General features: G+C 34.7%; 1 protein-coding gene across 6 annotated transcripts in view; it reads right to left on the reverse strand.

Moving 5' to 3' along the window:
- The window catches only part of CCDC178 (coiled-coil domain containing 178), a 436131-nt gene that overhangs the window by 230967 nt on the left and 186168 nt on the right, over positions 1–18996 (reverse strand). For all 6 annotated transcript variants that reach the window (XM_045457578.1, XM_045457575.1, XM_045457577.1 and 3 more), the window contains one exon: positions 18530–18689. In XM_045457578.1, the coding sequence (XP_045313534.1) occupies positions 18530–18689 (160 nt within the window). The remainder of the gene's footprint in view (positions 1–18529; positions 18690–18996) is intronic.

The raw sequence follows: 18996 nt of genomic DNA on the forward strand, positions 1-18996 counted from the left end.
GGAATTTTCCACATGTAGGTGTAGCTTTGTTGTCTCCATGGAAAGAGGTGAACTCAGGATGTTCCTATGTTGCCATCTTAAACCATTTCTGTAACTGACTTTATCTGTAAGTTAAATATACTTTTTCTTGCTTTATTGATGTATTACTGACAAATAAAAGATGTATATATTTAAGTTACATGACATGATGTTTTTAAGGTGTACAATGTGACAATTCAATATACATATACACGGTGAAATGATTACCACAATCAAGTTAATTAATACAGCTATCACTTCACCATTAGCATTTTGTATGTATGCGTGTGGAGGATGGGGGAGTGAAACACTTAGGATCTACTCTCTTATCCAATTTCAAGTATGCAATACAGTATTTTAACTATACTTTCAAAAAGTATGTATGTATATCAATTATCAAGCTTACAAGGGACAGACTATACTGGATTATGTTATTACTAACTTGCTTAAGTTGGGAACTACATCTCCCAGAAACCCTTTCTCCATTTGGTTCCACTTTTGAGTTGGCCAAAGAGGATGATATGTAACATTTGTATGGGACTTGGAAGGCATAAATGAAGCATTGGCCATAATCTTGGGTCATCACCATGGTCACATATGGTGACAGACAGATGCAAACTTGCCCAGTGGATACAGTGGATAAGTACCCTGATTCCCTTCTGCTGTCCACCCTGACCATATTCCTGACTGCTGGCCCTAGACCAAACAACAGACACTTGGCTGTAGACCTACAAAAGTAGCTGATACTCAGAAGCAGCAGCTTCCCATAAACCTCTCCATGGACTCCCTTTTATAGCTGGATTTGCCTGAATTCTTACAATTCCAGGGAAGTGTGGACTTTTCCACTATTCTAGTACTTTGCAAGACTGGTTAGTGACTCTCTAATCTTCCAACTCCCCTTTCTAGATCTAGAATTCCAAGCTTTTCCCACTTATGTGTTAGGTTGAATAACCCTTATTCTCACACTACTCATTAAAGGCTCTGCTTCTCTAATTAAATCCTGATTGATACAGACTGAATTCCTTTGCAGCTAGGCAAAATTTGAGAAATGAAGTCTGTTTATGAACAAAGACTCTTATATAACAACAAATATATATAATTTCAGAATTTTCTTTTTCTGATTTTGTTTCCTGGGTAAATATTTTCAATGATTATTTTCTCTAAGTACAATTATTTAGCACAAAATCAGTCAATGAAGAAAGCTTATAATTCTAAATATGATCCAAACTTGAGAGCTTGTGCATTTCTGAGGTAGACATGTGATACAAGAGTAAGCAAAGCTGGCTCCCTACGAAAACATTCTAGAACTGAAAAAAATACTACAAAATTTCCTTTCATACTTTCATCCTGGAGAAACTGGGTACAGAGGATATCTTTCACACCTGCAGATTGGTGTCCCTTGTAAATACTTGTTCTCAAACATCAGCTGTAACCTCAGTGTCTCTTTCCTTTTACTTTAGATCCTTTTCACTTACTCTTGGTCATGTCTTTCATTTACTTTCAACGATATCCCAATAGTTCAGCAATACTCAGTCCTTCTACTCAAACGCACTTTGCCCCTCATGCAGCAATTTACTTTTCATGTCCAAAATATTTCAATCCTTTAAGGCTTAATATTCAGCCATCTCAGACATGATTATCTCAAGCATGTCACTCTCAAACTTACAAATTAATTTACCATTCTTTTGTTTATGATCTACTCATTAAGCTTGGCTATTTCTTATATATCTCTAAGGAATCATGTGTTACATCTTAAATTCCTTCTTTCACTGGCCTCCCCCAAGTTGGGTTGGAGGCTCTCATAACACTACTCTGTGCATATACTTATTAAAGATTTACCATGTTATATTGTTATTATATATTTTTGTGTCTGGCTTCCCCATTGTATGGTGAGTTCATTGGAATCAGGATCTATATCTAAGTTACATAGTGTTAGTTCATATTCGAGGTTCAAAAATGTTTATTTAAAGTGTTTGTTTAGGATATTTTGTCCTAAAAACTGTCCTGTATGTTTTATAAGAAGTCACCGATGATACTTTCCACTTTGAATACACTGTCAGATATTATAAGAATGAATTGTTGTTTATGTTCTGCACTACAAGAATTGGGCTCAGAGAAGGCAATGTAAGTCTTTTCTCTAGATTCTGTAAGTGGACTGCATCATATAAAGATAATATTTGATACATTATCCTTCCTAGTATTATTTGGAAACTTCATTCATTTGGTCATTGGATTTTTAATAGGTATTCATTGAAGAGTTTTCATATACATAGGGAGTTAAAGTTTTAAATTTCTAGCTTTCAAATATTTATTGGATATATATGCCTCAGCACCTACATTTCTGAACTATTTCAAGAATAAAATGAGATAGGAGTAAATAAAATTAAATTTAGGCTAAAATATAGGCTAAAAATAGGTTAAAATATATACTAAAATTTCACCGTCAGGGCAAAAATTATAGTGAGATAAATATCCATATACTGATAGCTGACACCCTAACACTCAAAAGTGGTATCAGTAGGTGGTTGAGTCATTAGATTTGCTTAAGTCATGAAAGTGGAACCCTCATGATTGGGACTAGTGCCCTTATTAAGAGAGGATCCTAGGAAAACCCTAGTAAAGATATAAGATACATGTAAAGATAAAAGAAGTCTGGGGCTTAGAAGAGGGCCCTCCCTCACCCAACCATGTTAGCACCTTCATCTTCTAGAACTGTAAGAAGTAAATTTCTGTTATTCATAAGCTACTTAGTGTATGGTATTTTGTTATAGCACCAGCACCACAAATAGATGGAGGCAAGTGCTTTCTGAGTTCTGTGAGCTTTCTACAAAATTTCTGAACCTGAGGGAGGTTGGGGGACCCCCAAATTTGTAGACAGCAGGTCTGAGGTGAAGGCAGTCCCGTGGGCCCCCAAACTTATGGATGGTGTCTGAAGTGAGGGCAATCTATGAGGACTGTGCCCTCTAACTATACAGTTTTGTTTTGTTTTAAACTCCTGGGTATTATAGGAACAGTGTCACCACATGCCAAAATGTCAAAAGTTGAGCACACAAATGTCTTTAAATTAAGGGCGCAAATTACAGTGCTATATTCTTTTACCTCATCACTTCTAACAATATCCCTTCCCCAACATACACAAGTTGCCTGTCTCCCATCACACAAATAGTGGTTATGATGTTGTAACAGGAAAGAGCTAAAATTAGGAGATACTTATGTTCTGAATGCCTGAGGCAAAAGCTCCTGGTGAACATAAACCTTATTTAGAGAAAGCCTTCATATCTTGTTTGCATTCTGCCTAACTTTTGACTTCAGAAAGACACTGTTATTCAAGTTACTGAAAGCACAATTGAACTTTAACTTTACTTGTTTGATCCTGGTACCCAAAGAACAATGACCAGTGTAAGGCTACCCAGCACTAGTGATAAATAGTAATGATATCCTACTGCTTTACTGTTTACTGAGGGCTTTCCGTGTATTTGGGAGGAAGGGTACTAGAAACTAGGGTAACCATTTTAAACTCCTTAAAGCTAGGTGATCATGAGAAAGTCTTGTTTAGTGTCTCTATACTTAAGTTCCCCAAATGTAATTGTAAAATTAAAAAACAAAACAAAACACACCTTTGTTGCCTATCACACTGGACTGCTCCGTCAATGAGATAATGCTTGTACTTGAACCCTGAAAGAGCAACTTAAGAGTTGCCAAAGTTGGAAATTAACACATTTAACTTAAAGCTGTTCTATTTCTGAATTCAACTCTAATCTAAATTTATGGAAAAGAATGCATAAATTTGAGCCAAAAGCTAAAAATACTTTTACTAATTTTTTTTTATTTTGTTCATTGTCTTTTTCCATAAAGGGTGTTTCACATTATAAAAATCAACAAAGGTTATTGAAAAACATTTTCATTATTTTATATGGTACTGAAAATGAACATGACACTGTACACTAGTTTATCTATTCCATTTCCTTTCTCTTTATAGCCTATTTCATTTTCTCTCAAACTGTTATTATTATCATGGCACCCAAATTTGAGATATGCAGCTCCCTCAGGAGGTCAGGTACACATGTTTTCTAAAAGCAAATAAATCAGACAGTGGGAGGGCTATTTGGGTAATGTTAACAATGCTCCCCACAGGACACTGTGCAACTCACGTCTGTGATATTTGTCAGAACACCACCTAAATTTAAGAGAGAGTTCATGGTGCTGATACTTAACACAGAAAGCTACTAATAACTCATTAAAGACAGAGTGATAGCTAGTCTCATTCTCTTTCTTCCACACTCCCTCATCCCACATCCTCTATCTTCCTGTCTCTCTCTCTCTCTCTATATATATATATATATGTATATATATATACATATATACATATATATGTATATATATATACATATATACATATATATGTATATATATATACATATATACATATATATATATATCTTATCTATCTCTATCATCTTGATCTCTCCTGAAAAACTCAGAGAAACAGAGACAGATGAGAAACTCTTAGTAACTGAAAAAAATTTCCAGGCTGTGGTGCAGTACTTTAGGCTAAGATCTATTCTTATGAATATTACAACCCTGTAGATACCTAATTTATGCAACATTGAATTTTTCTTTTTTTTCTGAAAGCAAGGTGAGGTGACCTTCCTGAAGGTAACAACGGAAGTAAAATTCATACAATTTAAAAGAAAATGGACAGGGAAGTTGGAGGCTCTTTTAATTATATGTACAACCAAAATAAAACTAATTATGTGTTATGCTATTCAGCATTGCTTAGTCATTTTATAAGTGACACTTTCACAAATATTCTTGATTATAGGCACTAATATACAATTGTATTTATAATAATTTATAAGATATAATGTATTCTTTTTTTTTTTTCAACGTTTATTCATTTATTTTTGGGACAGAGAGAGACAGAGCATGAACGGGGGAGGGGCAGAGAGAGAGGGAGACACAGAATCGGAAACAGGCTCCAGGCTCTGAGCTGTCAGCACAGAGCCCGACGCGGGGCTCGAACTCACCGACCGCGAGATCGTGACCTGGCTGAAGTCGGACGCTTAACCGACTGCGCCACCCAGGCGCCCCAGATATAATGTATTCTTGTTGATGCCTTATTGATGCTATAGGTGAAGCAATACCATATCAAGTCTTAGTGGTCTTGGCAATTCACTTTCTCTCTTTGAAAACATTTTGGTAAGTATAGGAAAGGTGACAATATTTACAGGTTGTATTTTAACAGTCTCTGTTCCTTTGATTCTGTCTCTAATTATCAAAACCTGTTAAAATAAAGCTATGATTCCTTCCTCTGTATAGTAAACTTCTCAGAGTTGAAGACTATCCTTTATTCCAGTAATCCTCAGCATCTAGACTAGCGTATTTTATGTAATAGGCACTCAATATACACTTATTAATTGCACCTAACCATTATCCCAGCTTAAACATTTCCAAAGTGAACTCTGGAAGTGCTACTCATTGGTAAACAAGTTCAGATTGCATTTCATTCTCATTACACAACACTGAATAAAACTGTTTGCATTAACTAAACCTGGGACTGAATTAAAGACTATTAATTTCACAAGGCCTTACATATTACAGGGCCTAGTTGAAACTAGCATAATCCTAGGTCTCCATTATTGCTTTCAAACCATTATTTCTCCCTGCTCATGTAAAAATACTCTTTGAGTTTTATACTGATTAAAGAACATAATCATTTGGGGGCGCCTGGGTGGCTCAGTCGGTTAAGCAACTGACTTTGGTTCAGGTCATGATCTCATGGTTTGTGGGTCCGAGCCCCGTGTTGGTCTCTGCTGACAGCTCAGAGCCTGGAGCCTGCTTCAGAATCTGTGTCTCCCTCTCTCTCTGTTCCTCCCCTGTTCGTTCTCTGTCTCTCAAAAATAAATAAATGTTAAAAAAATTTTTTTATAAAAGAACATAATCATTTGTCATAAAGAATATAATCTTATACCCTTAAGAATATAAACCTTCCTTCACCCTTTTGCATCGTCATTTAATGATTTTCTCGTCATTTTCTCACACTAGGGAAAGAACTTTGGCCTGTGGGACTCAGTCTTCTCTTCCTGTCTTTCCTATGTTCCATCCTCATTCTGTTTTACTTCAATATCTATCTGGATAACTTATCCAACACTTTAATCTTAGAGTTTATGGACTTACTCAAATCTAGTTAACTTCAATTCTACGTCCCATTAACAATTCATACCCATGGACACCCTTCTGACTTTGTTATCATCTAGAATGGCACCACAGATATAAACTCTTATATCTCTCTTTCTGACTATAGCCTCTGCCCTTGCTTCTTCTATTCTTGCTACTTTTTCCATATCATAATCATCCAACCAGGAGTGTGTCTTCATCTCTCTTCTCAATATTCTTAGCATTACTAAATATTTCCTGAAGCTTCTGATGCAATGTATATGCTTATAGCTTATACAACTATATCTTTGTTCAAACTCTTGTTCCTTTAGTTCCAGATTCTTTTTTTTTTTTTTCAATGTTTATTTATTTTTAGGACAGAGAGAGACAGAGCATGAACGGGGTAGGGGCAGAGAGAGAGGGAGACACAGAATCGGAAACAGGCTCCAGGCTCTGAGCCATCAGCCCAGAGCCTGACGCGGGGCTCGAACTCCCGGACCGCGAGATCGTGACCTGGCTGAAGTCGGACGCTTAACCGACTGCGCCACCCAGGCGCCCCTAGTTCCAGATTCTTACATTCACTGACACTGGATTCCATGTAGCTCCTATATCTCAAATTTGACTAATCTAGTTTCCAAACCATTCCTCAGTCCATATTTTTGGATGCTGACATCACCATTCTGTTGTCAGAGTCAGAACTTGATACATATTTAAATTATTTTTCTCACCATCTAGCCAAATAGTCATTAAGTTCTGCCTATATTAACTCAAAAAATTATCTGAAATTCCTAACCCTAGCTCTAAACCAAATCCTAACTGAAACCCTAACCCCTAACCTATAACCACTAACCCCTAGCCATAACCGTAACCATAAACTTCTCTCTCTGGAGAGGTCTCTGAACTGCAGGATAATAAGCATATACCCTTGCCCTGGCCCTAAACCTAACCCTAACTCTTCTTCTGGCTCTAAACTGAACCCTAATCCTATATCTGAGGATTGTAAAATAGAATGAGATTTTATAATTAGATTATAAAAATATTATAAAATAGAATGTTACTCAGCCATATAAAAAATGAATTCCTGCCATTTGCAGTGACATGGACGGAGCTAGAGAGTATTATTCTAAGTGAAGAAAGTCCATCAGAGAAAGACAGATACCATATGTTTTTACTCATATGAGGAATTTAAGAAACAAAACAAATAAGCAAAGAAAGAGAGAGAGAGAGAGAGAGAGAGAGAAACCAAGAAACTCACTCTTAACTATAGAGAACAAACTGATGGTGGCCAGAGGGGAGGTGGTGGGAGATGAGTTAAAGAGGTGACGGGCATTAAAGAGTGCACTTGTGATGAGCATTGGGTGATGTATGGAAGTGTTGAATCACTACAATGTACACCAGATATTACACTGTATGTTAGCTAACTGGAATCAAAATAAAAACTTAAAAAAAAAAAAGAAACAATTATCAGGAATTCATCCTTCCATCTTACTAGAGCCTTATCATTTCACGACTAAATTCTTAGTTGGTATCACTGCATCCAAAATCACTTGTTCCTCTCCAATTTATTATATGTAAGCAATTATTTCCAACCTTGCTATACGTCACGGAATACAAAGAAAAAGAAGCATTCACTTCATCACACTGGGGTAAAAAGACAAGGCTCTTTGACAGCACAGTCTTCTGAGCCCAGTTTCATAAGCACCTTAAGTCCTTCTCAACTCTAACTGCTGACAGGAATAATATCTCAATCCAACTTTGGTCCATTAGCACCACACCAAGGTAGACCAGTGGACAGCAGACCAATGGAAATCTCTGCTAATTTTAGTGGAATTTTCCTCAGCTGCTATGGTAGCTTTGTTATTCTTTTGAAAATTATTCATGACCTAAAACCTAAACTCCATAGTGTGACATTCACAACTTTGGTTATGTGGCTCATACCAGTATGGTCTTCATCTGACCTTCAAGCATAGTAAAATACACCCCATTCCCTAAATGCATGGTTATTTTTTGATACCTGTCTGTCTTTTTTTCCAATTGTTTTTACTACTTGAAGTATTCTTTCTTTGACTAATTTGTTACCACCGTCCAAGACTTAGTTCTGTTATTATCACTTTTGCAAGCTGTCTTAAGATTTCCTTCAAGCTCTTCTTTCTGGGTTCTAAAGAATTCTGTGCTTAATTCAAGAAAAGAAGTTGTTGTACCTAATTTTAACTTGGACCTGTTTCTTCACCATTGGTCAGTGAAATTAATTGGGAACAAGTGTTACCTTTCATTCAAGATGCTCAGAATCTCACCCAGATTCTGACACTTGATATATATGTAACTTTGAAAGAAAAGAAAAGAAAGGAAAAGAAAAGAAAAGAAAAGAAAAGAAAAAAAGAAAGAAGAAAGTAACAGTTTTCTTTACCCTTGTCAAAGTAAACTGATATATAAATCTCACTCTTTATACTTACCCTTTTAGGAGTCACATCATTTCATCTGTATTTCAACTAAACAAATGTTGAGCACTTATTATGTCCTAGACATCTGATGGACTCTGGAAGTACTCATTTGAGTGAAATATCGTTCTCTCCCTCAAAAGCAACCGCAGTTGGAATGGGAACCAAATATTTGAGTAAAACTGCATAATACAACATATAATACAATCTCTCCTTCAATCTTCTCTCTTTCCCCTTTGCTAGAAAATATACCTGGGCCTTGCAATTTGCAAAAAAATAAATAGAAATATACAAATTATTTTATTACCAAAGCTCTTGAAAGAGTATTCTAAAATTGCCTTTTCCAATTTCTTTCAATGCTCTTGCTCCTTTCACTATTATTACATTTAATCTGCCTTTCCCAATCTGATACTACTTTTTCTGTCATTGATGCTTTCCTAACAGCCAAGTTGTATTCAGGCATAGCCATCTATGGACATGAACTACTAATTTCAGGTGAATATGCATTTCTAGGATAAAGCTGACAGGACGTGCAAGATGACAGAAAGCCCTCAGGAAGCAGGCAGGAAAAGAACACATTTCTTCCTCCTTCAACCTTTTAATCTCCCTCTAGTGCCCCATACTGGCAGAACCTAATTAAGAGGCATGTAACAAAGGAAAAATGTAGTCTGAAGAGCCCTAGCCTCAGTGGTCACCAAGCAGAATATAAAAATGCTGAGAGATAATCATTTAACAACTTGCATGCCCAGGTTCTGCTCTCAGATATTCTCCAACACTTTTCTTCAAAGCTTGCATGAGCTCCCATGGCTTCAATGATTAATACAGTAGCTGATTCACTGATCTTCTACTCAATCCATTTCTACTCTTTCTCTCAAACTCTATCCCACATGGTGATTAGGTATACATGCTTCCACTTACATAGTCTCTACCACGTCCAAGACAGATTACTTCTCAGCAAAGCCAGACATCAACAGTTCTTTTTATATAAATGCCACCATATTTTTTCTAGTCAACCAGTATCATCCCACCTTCTATATATTCTGTTCTTCTTTTGTATGTATCATATGCAATTTGACATCAGTCTCTGTGAAGTCTATAATCCTCATTCCTGCTCCTTCAGTGTTTCATTACTTCTCTTTAATTGCAGAAGTATTTTCTTACAATTTATATCTGTAACTTATGTTTTCATTTCACTTCAGTTCATCTTATATAATGCTGTTTAATTGATCTTCCTATAGCCTATCTCTGAGCACACTGTATTCCTGGAAAATTCCCTATGCCTCCTACTGCTTTACAAATTAAGTGTAAACTTTTCAAGTCGGTCTTCATGATATATCCCCGGACCTACATTCTTAGCTTTTTCCCTGTTTATCTGCATTACTAATATATGAGCACATTTAGATGGAATTTTGAAACAGTGATATAATTAAAAGTAGAATGTTTCCATTTTATATTAAAAGCAATAAAATCAAACCACAATAGTCAATATGCCAAAAAAGTAATAATGACAAAAGGAGAAAGGTAGTATCACCACAGAAAACATTAAGCAAGATGGCAGAAGCAAGAACCAATAAAACTATCATATAAATTAAATTACTAAAGCAGAATGGATTGAAAAGCAAAATTATCGTAAATATTGCTCTATAAATATTACAAATGAACATCTAAAACATAAGTCAGAATACTTAATAATAAAATGCAAAATTAAGTTGGTCTAACAAAAAGAGGTGTTGAGAATATTAACTGCATAGCGATACATAAGAGAAAGATATCATTATATTAAAAAATAACAAAATGGTCATTTAATAATTGTGAGTCTCTATGCACTGAATAACATAATCTAGAAAATATATAAAGCAAAATCCACAAATTAATTCACATTGAACTAAACATTTCATTTAATTTATTTGCTCACAAATAATCTGTGAAGCAAAAGTTACAGTGATCTTGTCTGATGGTCCCATGCAGATTAAACAAAAGCTTTTAACAGAATTTTATTTTTCCCTAGCTCTGTTAATGTTTAATTGATAAATAAACCTGTATATATTTAAAATGAGCAATGTGATGATTTGATATATGCATACATAGTGAAATGATTACCATCATCAGGTTGATTAAAACAACCATCATCTCATGTAATTACCTTTTTGTGTGTATATATGGTAAGAATGCTTAAGATCTACTCTCTTAGCTGATTTCAAGTATATAATTCAGTACTATTACCTCTAGTTACCATTCAATACATTAGATCTCCAAAATTTATTCATCTTATAAGGCTTGTAGCCTTTGACCAGCATCTCCCCCATTTTACCCCCACCCTGACCCCAGATAACCACCATTCTATTCTCCGTGTTCAACTTTTTTAAGATTCCACAAACAAGTGAGATCATATCTGGCTGGCTTATTTCTCTGTCTGGCTTATTTCACTTAGCATAATATCTCCTAGATTTATCTATCTTATTGCGAATGGCAGGATTTCATTCTTTCTCATGACTGAAAAATATTGCACTATCTATGGAATGGTTACCATTATATCTATCTATCTACATCACTGATACATAAATACAACGTGTTTTTATCTGTTCATCCATTGACAGACACTCAGATTGTTTCCATATGTTGATTATTATGAATAATGCTGCAATAAACATGACAGTGCAGCTTTCTCTTTTAGATACTGATTGTTTCCCTCAGATATTTACTTAGAAATGACATTGCTGAATTAATGGATTTGTATTTTTAATTTTTAAAACAATCTCCACAATGTTTTCCATAATGGCTGTACCACTAATAATTTCCACTAATTTCCAATAATTTCCACATTTCCACTAATAATATATAGGGTTCCCTTCTCTCTACCTCCTTACCAATACTTGCTATCTCTCGTAATTTTTATAAATGACATCCTAACAGGCAAGAGATGACATCTCACTGTGGTTTTAACTTGCATTTCCCTGATGTTTAGTGATGTTGAGCACATTTTCATTTATCTGTTGACTATCTATATACTTCTTTGGGAAGATGTCTACTCAGGTCCTTTGCCCATTTTTAATTGGATTACTTCTGTTTTTTCTTTATTTATTATTTTGTTTGTTTGTTGCCACTGAGTTATATGAGTTACTTATGTGTTTTGGATATTAATCCCATATCAGAGATATACTTTGCAAATATTTTCTCATATTTAGTAGGCTGTCTTTTCAATTTATGTATTATTTCTTTTGCTGTGGAGAAGCTTATCAGTTTGATGTAGTCCTAGCTTATTTTTGCATTTGTTTCCTGTGCTTTTGGTGTTCATATGCAAAAAAATCATTGCCAAGACCAATGTCAAGGAGCACAATATATTAAAATTGCCATAATTGCATTCAGGAAATACTTGATCATTTTTCAAGTTTGTTCTTCACTGCAAGTGAGAAAGAAAACACTAAAGTATTCAATTCAACTTGCTAGAAAAGAAAAAGAAACAAAATTACAAAAATCAATCAAAAAGAGTAACAAAGAAAAAAGCTAAAATTAATGATTTGGAGAACAAAAATAATTAATCATCATGAATAAATCAGAATTTGGGTGGGAAAACAATCATAAGGCAAAAATTTAACAAGGTCAATCAAGGAAAAGAAAAAAAAAGAAAAGCCTAATGCATGAGAAAAGAACATAACTACAGAAGCAGAAGAAATGAAAAAATACATATTTCATACAACTTAATAAATTTGAAAACCTCATTAAAATGATTTTTTTCTAGAAAAATATAACTTTCAAATATTGGCTCAAGAATTAGAAAACATTAATCATGCAAAAAGCAAAAAAATGGACTGAATAAATTTTAAAATGTTTTTCTCCAGAAAAGAGTTAAGCTCAGATAATATGTACTGGGGGGCACTCACCATCATGTTTATTTATGTACTTCTTCTGACAGTTTTTATCCAGAACCGCCTTTTCAAGATTGTCTGCATGGCAAATGGAATGCCTTCCTCTGGGGCAAAGGCTGGACACGTTTGTTAGAAGCTCCCTTATAAAACTGGGGCTTTCCTACATTCCAAGTTCATCAGCTGTGATAAAGATTTCTTGTGTATGCAGCATCCACCTGGACCACTTTCCCATTATCCCATGAGACTTGGAGCCAAGGTGAACCTATTTAAACATGAAGCTCACACTGCTGCTGTGTAGCAAGTAATAAAATCTTTGCTTCTCACCTAGAAGTTTCATGCCTTCTGCATCATTTGTGAAACTATGGCAGGCTAACTTGTTAGTTTGCAAGTGAAGTAAAATCTCTAACTCTTCACATATCTTGATAGTATCATAGTAAAATTCCTCAAAATTTTAAGGAACTGAAATGTGTTATGCTATTTAACATAGAAAGAAGAGAAAACCTTCTTATTTCATTCGAACAACTCTACTAAATCTCTGACACTAATATCTTGAACAGAGTACAAAACAGAAGAACTATAGACCAATTAGATGTTCAGCATTAAATGGCTGCAAATTGAATCCAGTAATGAATTACAGTTTTAATAAAGCATAACCAATTAGGTATACTTAAGTATGTAATCGGATATTTGGAAACTCATACTATAATTACTTTAATTGATCAAAAGAGAAAAACATATATTTATGCTATTACTCTGCAGTGGGGGAAAGGTATTTCAAAAGTGGCAGCCCCACCAGGAAATTAATGTTACTTGGAAAAATCATAACATCCAACGCGTGTTCATAGAGTATTATCAAAACCATGTAAAAAAAAAAAACAATGCATAGAAAAACTGAGGTGGATTATGGCCAAGTGATTTTAATAGATGCCTCTAGGTAGTTGGGGAGAAAAAAACCTATTCAAACTTCATGTATAGTCCTTTAACGAACTGTTAGTAGAAATTCTGGGACATATCTGCAAGATGTAACATGATGTTGGAGAGATGCAAAAAGAAGAGAGGCTTCTGCCTTGTTTAATGGATCATGCTCTGAGCAAACATTCAAAACACATTAAATTTATATTTGGGAGTTACTTATACCCATGCTACGTCTTTCCTTTACATGATAGTGTTATTCTCTCCTGATTTCTAAGTACCTACGATCATTGCCGCACTGGGTCTGTGCTTAAACACTTGAAGTGTTCCCCAGTATAAAATTAGTACTCTTTTGCTACCAGTCCTCAAATTAAAATGTTCATACCTCAAGAGAGCATGGATTTGAACAAGCAGCTTTAAAAAGGCAATATGATGAACCTAATTAATATGATTACATGTGACTGATGCTTAATCCTACCAAAATTATTAAAAATATTAATTATGCAAACCATATTTCCAACTTTTAAAACTTTCATGTTAATTTAAAATCTTTTGGTAGCAAGAAAATTAACATTAAGGCAAATTATTCTTGCTTATGAGGTCCATTGGTCAGTTCTAAATGTTTCCAGGTTTTTCACACATTCATTTCCCACTATTAAGACCACAGAATATGTAATTTGTTTTTATTTTATTTTAATCATCCCTAATGTATCAGGTCAGTGGGCCAGGGACACAATTTATTGTTTGTAATTTGAATGTTGTTACTATATTCAAGTTTGTTTTTCACAGCTTCCCTCTTTCTGTTGATGGGAATCTTTAAAATTGAGGCTAGGGTTGTAGTCACCCAACACTGAATGCCCTGAACACAGTACTCATAAACTAGTTGTGTGAATGAAGAAGTGATGAGTGGAAACTAGGAGAATAATTTTTTAAACTGCAGTAATCTTTAAAATTATCTCAGAGATTAAACTTGCTTCTTATTTGTACTATTTCTGTACCTGGCTGTCTAATGAGGCAATGAATCACTGCCTCTGTATTAAGCTAAGAATTTTCCACATGAAAGGGTCAAGAAGTGATTTAATAGCCAAATATGGGACTGTTGTAAATATTTCCTGAGAGTAAAAAATAAGAGGCGAAATAAAAACTGATAAACTCTACAAAGTATTAGGGGATTTTGTCTTATAGAATTCAATTTGGAAACTGGTCTCTCTGCCAATGATCCAATATAGACCATTATACCCTTCTCATATCATGCCCTAAATTATAGAAAGGAGAGCAAGATTATAGAAAAATCACTAGAGAAAGGCACTGACATAGAAAAGCAGTGGGACTTCTGAGGACGGCTAATAATAGATTAAAATTAAAATTAAAGATTAAAATAACCTGAAACTCCAGTTTTGTTTGGATCTTTCTAGTAACAAAAAGGAAGATCAGTAGCGAGAGCTATAGTACTTTGATGGGTATGGTACAGTGACGTTTTCATCTTAATTGTACCTGCAAACTATAGGCAGTTAAAACTCCATTTAACATTAAAATATCTTTCATTTAACTATATCTGATATGGAACTATATAAACCAAAAAAGGTTAAATTTAACTCCAGAACCACATTGTATTCTATCTGAAGTTTGTATATAATTTTTTTCTTAAACCATTTTATTGTCTGTTTGTAGTTCTAATTCTATGGCATGTTTTCTTACATCCCCAGTTAATTCTACTGTGGATTTTATAGGCTTTTATTAAATGATTTCTTCAGATGATCCATAATTGTGATCAATTCTTTTGCCCAGAGGGGACACCCCAGATTAGTAATACCGTATTTATAATGATGCCTAATAAAACTTGTTTCTTTTTAGGAATGCTTCATATTACATACATGTTTACAAATTTTTACTTCATCCAATTTCTAAATAGGGATGAGAATAGTTTTCTGTGAAGAATCACATTCTTTCCACTATTTAATGCCAATAACTGATCAGAATCATAGTGTCACTAATGTAAGATATATCAATTTCTAAACTAGGCATGTTCAAACTCTATGCTTCTGATCACATATAGCAAATGCATAACAAAGAACTATCCGAGAGTTGATAAGAGGCAATTTCATATAAATTTAAGATTATTTAAGAAGTATTACTCAGATATTTATCAGAATCCTTAATTGCTAGAAAGCAATAGAGAATTTAACCATTTCACCTACAAGGAAAGACTAGATGGCAAATGTCTCATGAATTATCAAGGAGAAAAAGAGAGAATGAGAAAGAGAAAGAAAGGGAGAAATCAGCTCTTGCATGCAGCATGAGTATTCAACTAAAGTATCAGGCTGGCGCAGTATGGAAAATGTCCCTGAAATGCTCCTGCTTTCAGGCATTATCATGCATGTGGACAGCAAAATTACCAAAAAAGCATATGTTCATCCATTTATTCATTCAGTCATTCAATGAGTATTCATTGAGTGCCTCCCTTGTGCCAGGCATAATTCTGAGCTTATAGGATACAGAGAAGAATGTGGCAGAAAATCTCACTGACAATACATTAGTATTGCAAGATGCAGGCAGACAACAAACAGACAAAAATGAATGAACAAAACAAGGTCAGAGAAAGATTGGTGCTAAGAACAAAACACAATGCCAGGTGATGTGACAAGTGGGTGGAGGTAGGTGCATTTCGGAATGCGAAGGCAGAGACAAGATTTTGGATGAAAAAAAAATACAAATCTCAATTTCTGAGAGGCTAGTTATACAGGATTTTTTCTTTGTCTCTCTCCTGCTGACCATATTTTGCCATTTCACTAATTATTATTGTTCCATTAAAGTGCTGAAATGCCAGTCAATAAATGATTATTGAGATCCCACTGTGTTCTCAGCACTAGGACGATTGGAAAATGTGGTTGAATTCAAACAGCTAATTCTACTGCTGTGATAAAATATGAGGTGGAGAATGATGCTTAAATCAGTAAATAACTTAAGCCTTCTCTTTTTGAGGGGTGCATTTACATCTAAGCCTCCCCAGTCCATTCATACATCACAAATCTTGAGATTTAGCCATCAATGTTTCAGGAACTTCTCCAAAAGAAGGCATCATTTATTGCCACTAGATGGCACCAATTATTTTCATATTGTTAGGCCCCCTCCCCCTAAAATACCCTTTTTCTATGTAAAGGTCATTATTTAAAATGGAAGAATATTACTTAACACTATTGTTAATAAAACTATTATTCTTTTTTTAAGCTTACTTATTTATTTTCAGAGAGAGAAAGAGTGAGTGGGGGAGAGGGAGGGGCAGAGAGAGAAAGTATCCCAAGCAGGCTCCGTGCTGCCAGCACAGAGCCTGACATAGGGCTCAGTCCTACGAACAGTGAGATCTTGACCTGAGCCGCAAACAAGAGTTGGTCACTCAACTGACTGAGCCACCCAGGCACCTCTATTGTCCTTTTATTTTTTGTTTTTAAAATGTTTTTATTTTTAAAAGAGAGAGACAGAGTACAAGCAGGGGAGGGGCAGAGAGAAAGGGAAACCCAGAATCCCAAGCAGGCTCCACGCTGTCAGCACAGAGCTTGATGCCGGGCTTGAACCCACAAACAGCAAGATCATGACCTGAGCTGAAGTCGGATGCTCAACTGACTGAGCCACTCAGGTGCCCTGTATTGTTCTTTTATTAATACTTTTCTACAGGGAGGATCACAGAAATAACATGAAAGATGGTATGTGCATTCACTGACATACTTGCTTAATGTATATTTGCTCTAATTTTTAAAAATGGTTTAGATAATTTCTTTGAAATGTAAAAAGTAATTGAGTACATGGATATATATAACAATTGGATATATTAATATCAGGACCAAAAATAGCTTTAAAAAGTATATTATGATATTAAATATATCTTTAAAAGTTTTGCAGAAATAGTTGTAATAAGATGCAGTAGAATGATTTTTCAGAAGTAATTTACCATTTGGCCTCTTAAAAATAAGCCATGTTTATAAATATATTGAAAAAGTCATGGCATTCATTATTATAATTAAATGTATCAGAAACTAATCCAAAATATAAAATAGGAGAGGAATCCCTTAATTAAATGTGTACCATTTACTCATATTCTATATAAAAAATTTAGTATGAATAGCTTTAGAAAACTTAAACTTCAGATCCAAAAATATGTATCATATGATTTCTGTTTCCAAGTTTACAGGGCAATTAAAATCTATGGAAAATTTTTCTAAAGGAAAAGAGCATAAAATATTCTCCTTTTTCAAAAAAGTGGTTGGTAAACAATCAAAGTGTGTTCATTCAGAAATAAAATGTAACTATCCCCACATCTCCCATTAAAGGCGTAATAATGGCTCTAGAATAAATATAAATTGTACTTTTATACCAGTAGACTTCAAAATAAAGTGAAGTACAGAAGGTCCCTGACTTACAATGGTTCCACTTATAATTTTTTTTTTATTTTACATTGGTGCAAAAGCAATATGCATTCAGTACAAACCATACTGAGAATTTTGAATTTTGATTGTTTCCCAGGCTAGTGATTTGGGGTAGGATACTGTCTCGTGATATTAGGCAAGGACAGCAAACCCCAGCCCCCAGTCAGCCATGTGATCCTGAGAGTAAACAACTGATACACTTAACAGTCAGTCTCCCCACACAACCATTCTGTTTTTCACTGTCAGTACCGTATTCAATAAATTACATCAGATATCCAACACTTTACTATAAAATAGGCTTTGTGTTAGATGATTCTGCCCAACTGTAGGCTAATGTAAGGGTTCTGAGCACATTTCAGGTAGGCTAGGCTAAGTTATGATGTTGGGAGGTTAGGTATATTAAATGCATTTTTGACAATATTTTCAACTCACGATGAGTTTATCAGAATATAACCTACTCACAAGTCAAGGAAGATTTGTACAATGACACAATGAGAGTGCACATAAAATGCATTAAAAAGCACAATATGGTATATGAATATATTATAATTACTTAGAAGAAAAAATAAGAAATTACATTGATTGCACTAACGGATTCATTTTTAAAATTTGAACATCATTACCACTTCAATATGAAAAACGAGTGCCTCAAACTAGCTGCTAGTTTAACTATCACTACATTTCCTTCATTTTAAGACAGTCCAAAAATAATACTCACTTTAATATCTGCCAGAGTTTTTTGCCTCATGGTAATGAGTGTTCTGTATCTCTGTTCTTCTTCATAGAGTCTCTCTTCACAGGTTTTTTTCTCACTTACGAGCTGATCAAACACAGCTTGTGCATATTCCTTTTTATATTTTGTAGTTATATAGTGGTTCCTATGAAGAAAGAATTGTATTTGCCACTGACCAATTCATATTTTATTTTCTGAAATACATTTGTGATACAGTTTTAAAGAGCCAGTATTTAAAAGTCTTAGAACTGAAGGGCTTTGGAAAGATCCCTAATCTTTTCCATAGGCCTATCTCCATAGAGCTACTTCTAAACGATCCAGTTGGGAGAAAATCTCTAGAGAAAATCTCTAGAGAAACTTAGTGGATTTTCTTGGTTGCCTACCCAGCATGCCTCTCCAAAAGAACCCCTCCTCCATGCAGCACATAACCCCAAAAATACATTCTAATTAGA

The sequence above is a fragment of the Leopardus geoffroyi genome, chromosome D3 (genome assembly GCF_018350155.1).
Source record: "Leopardus geoffroyi isolate Oge1 chromosome D3, O.geoffroyi_Oge1_pat1.0, whole genome shotgun sequence".
Lineage (NCBI taxonomy): Eukaryota > Metazoa > Chordata > Mammalia > Carnivora > Felidae > Leopardus > Leopardus geoffroyi.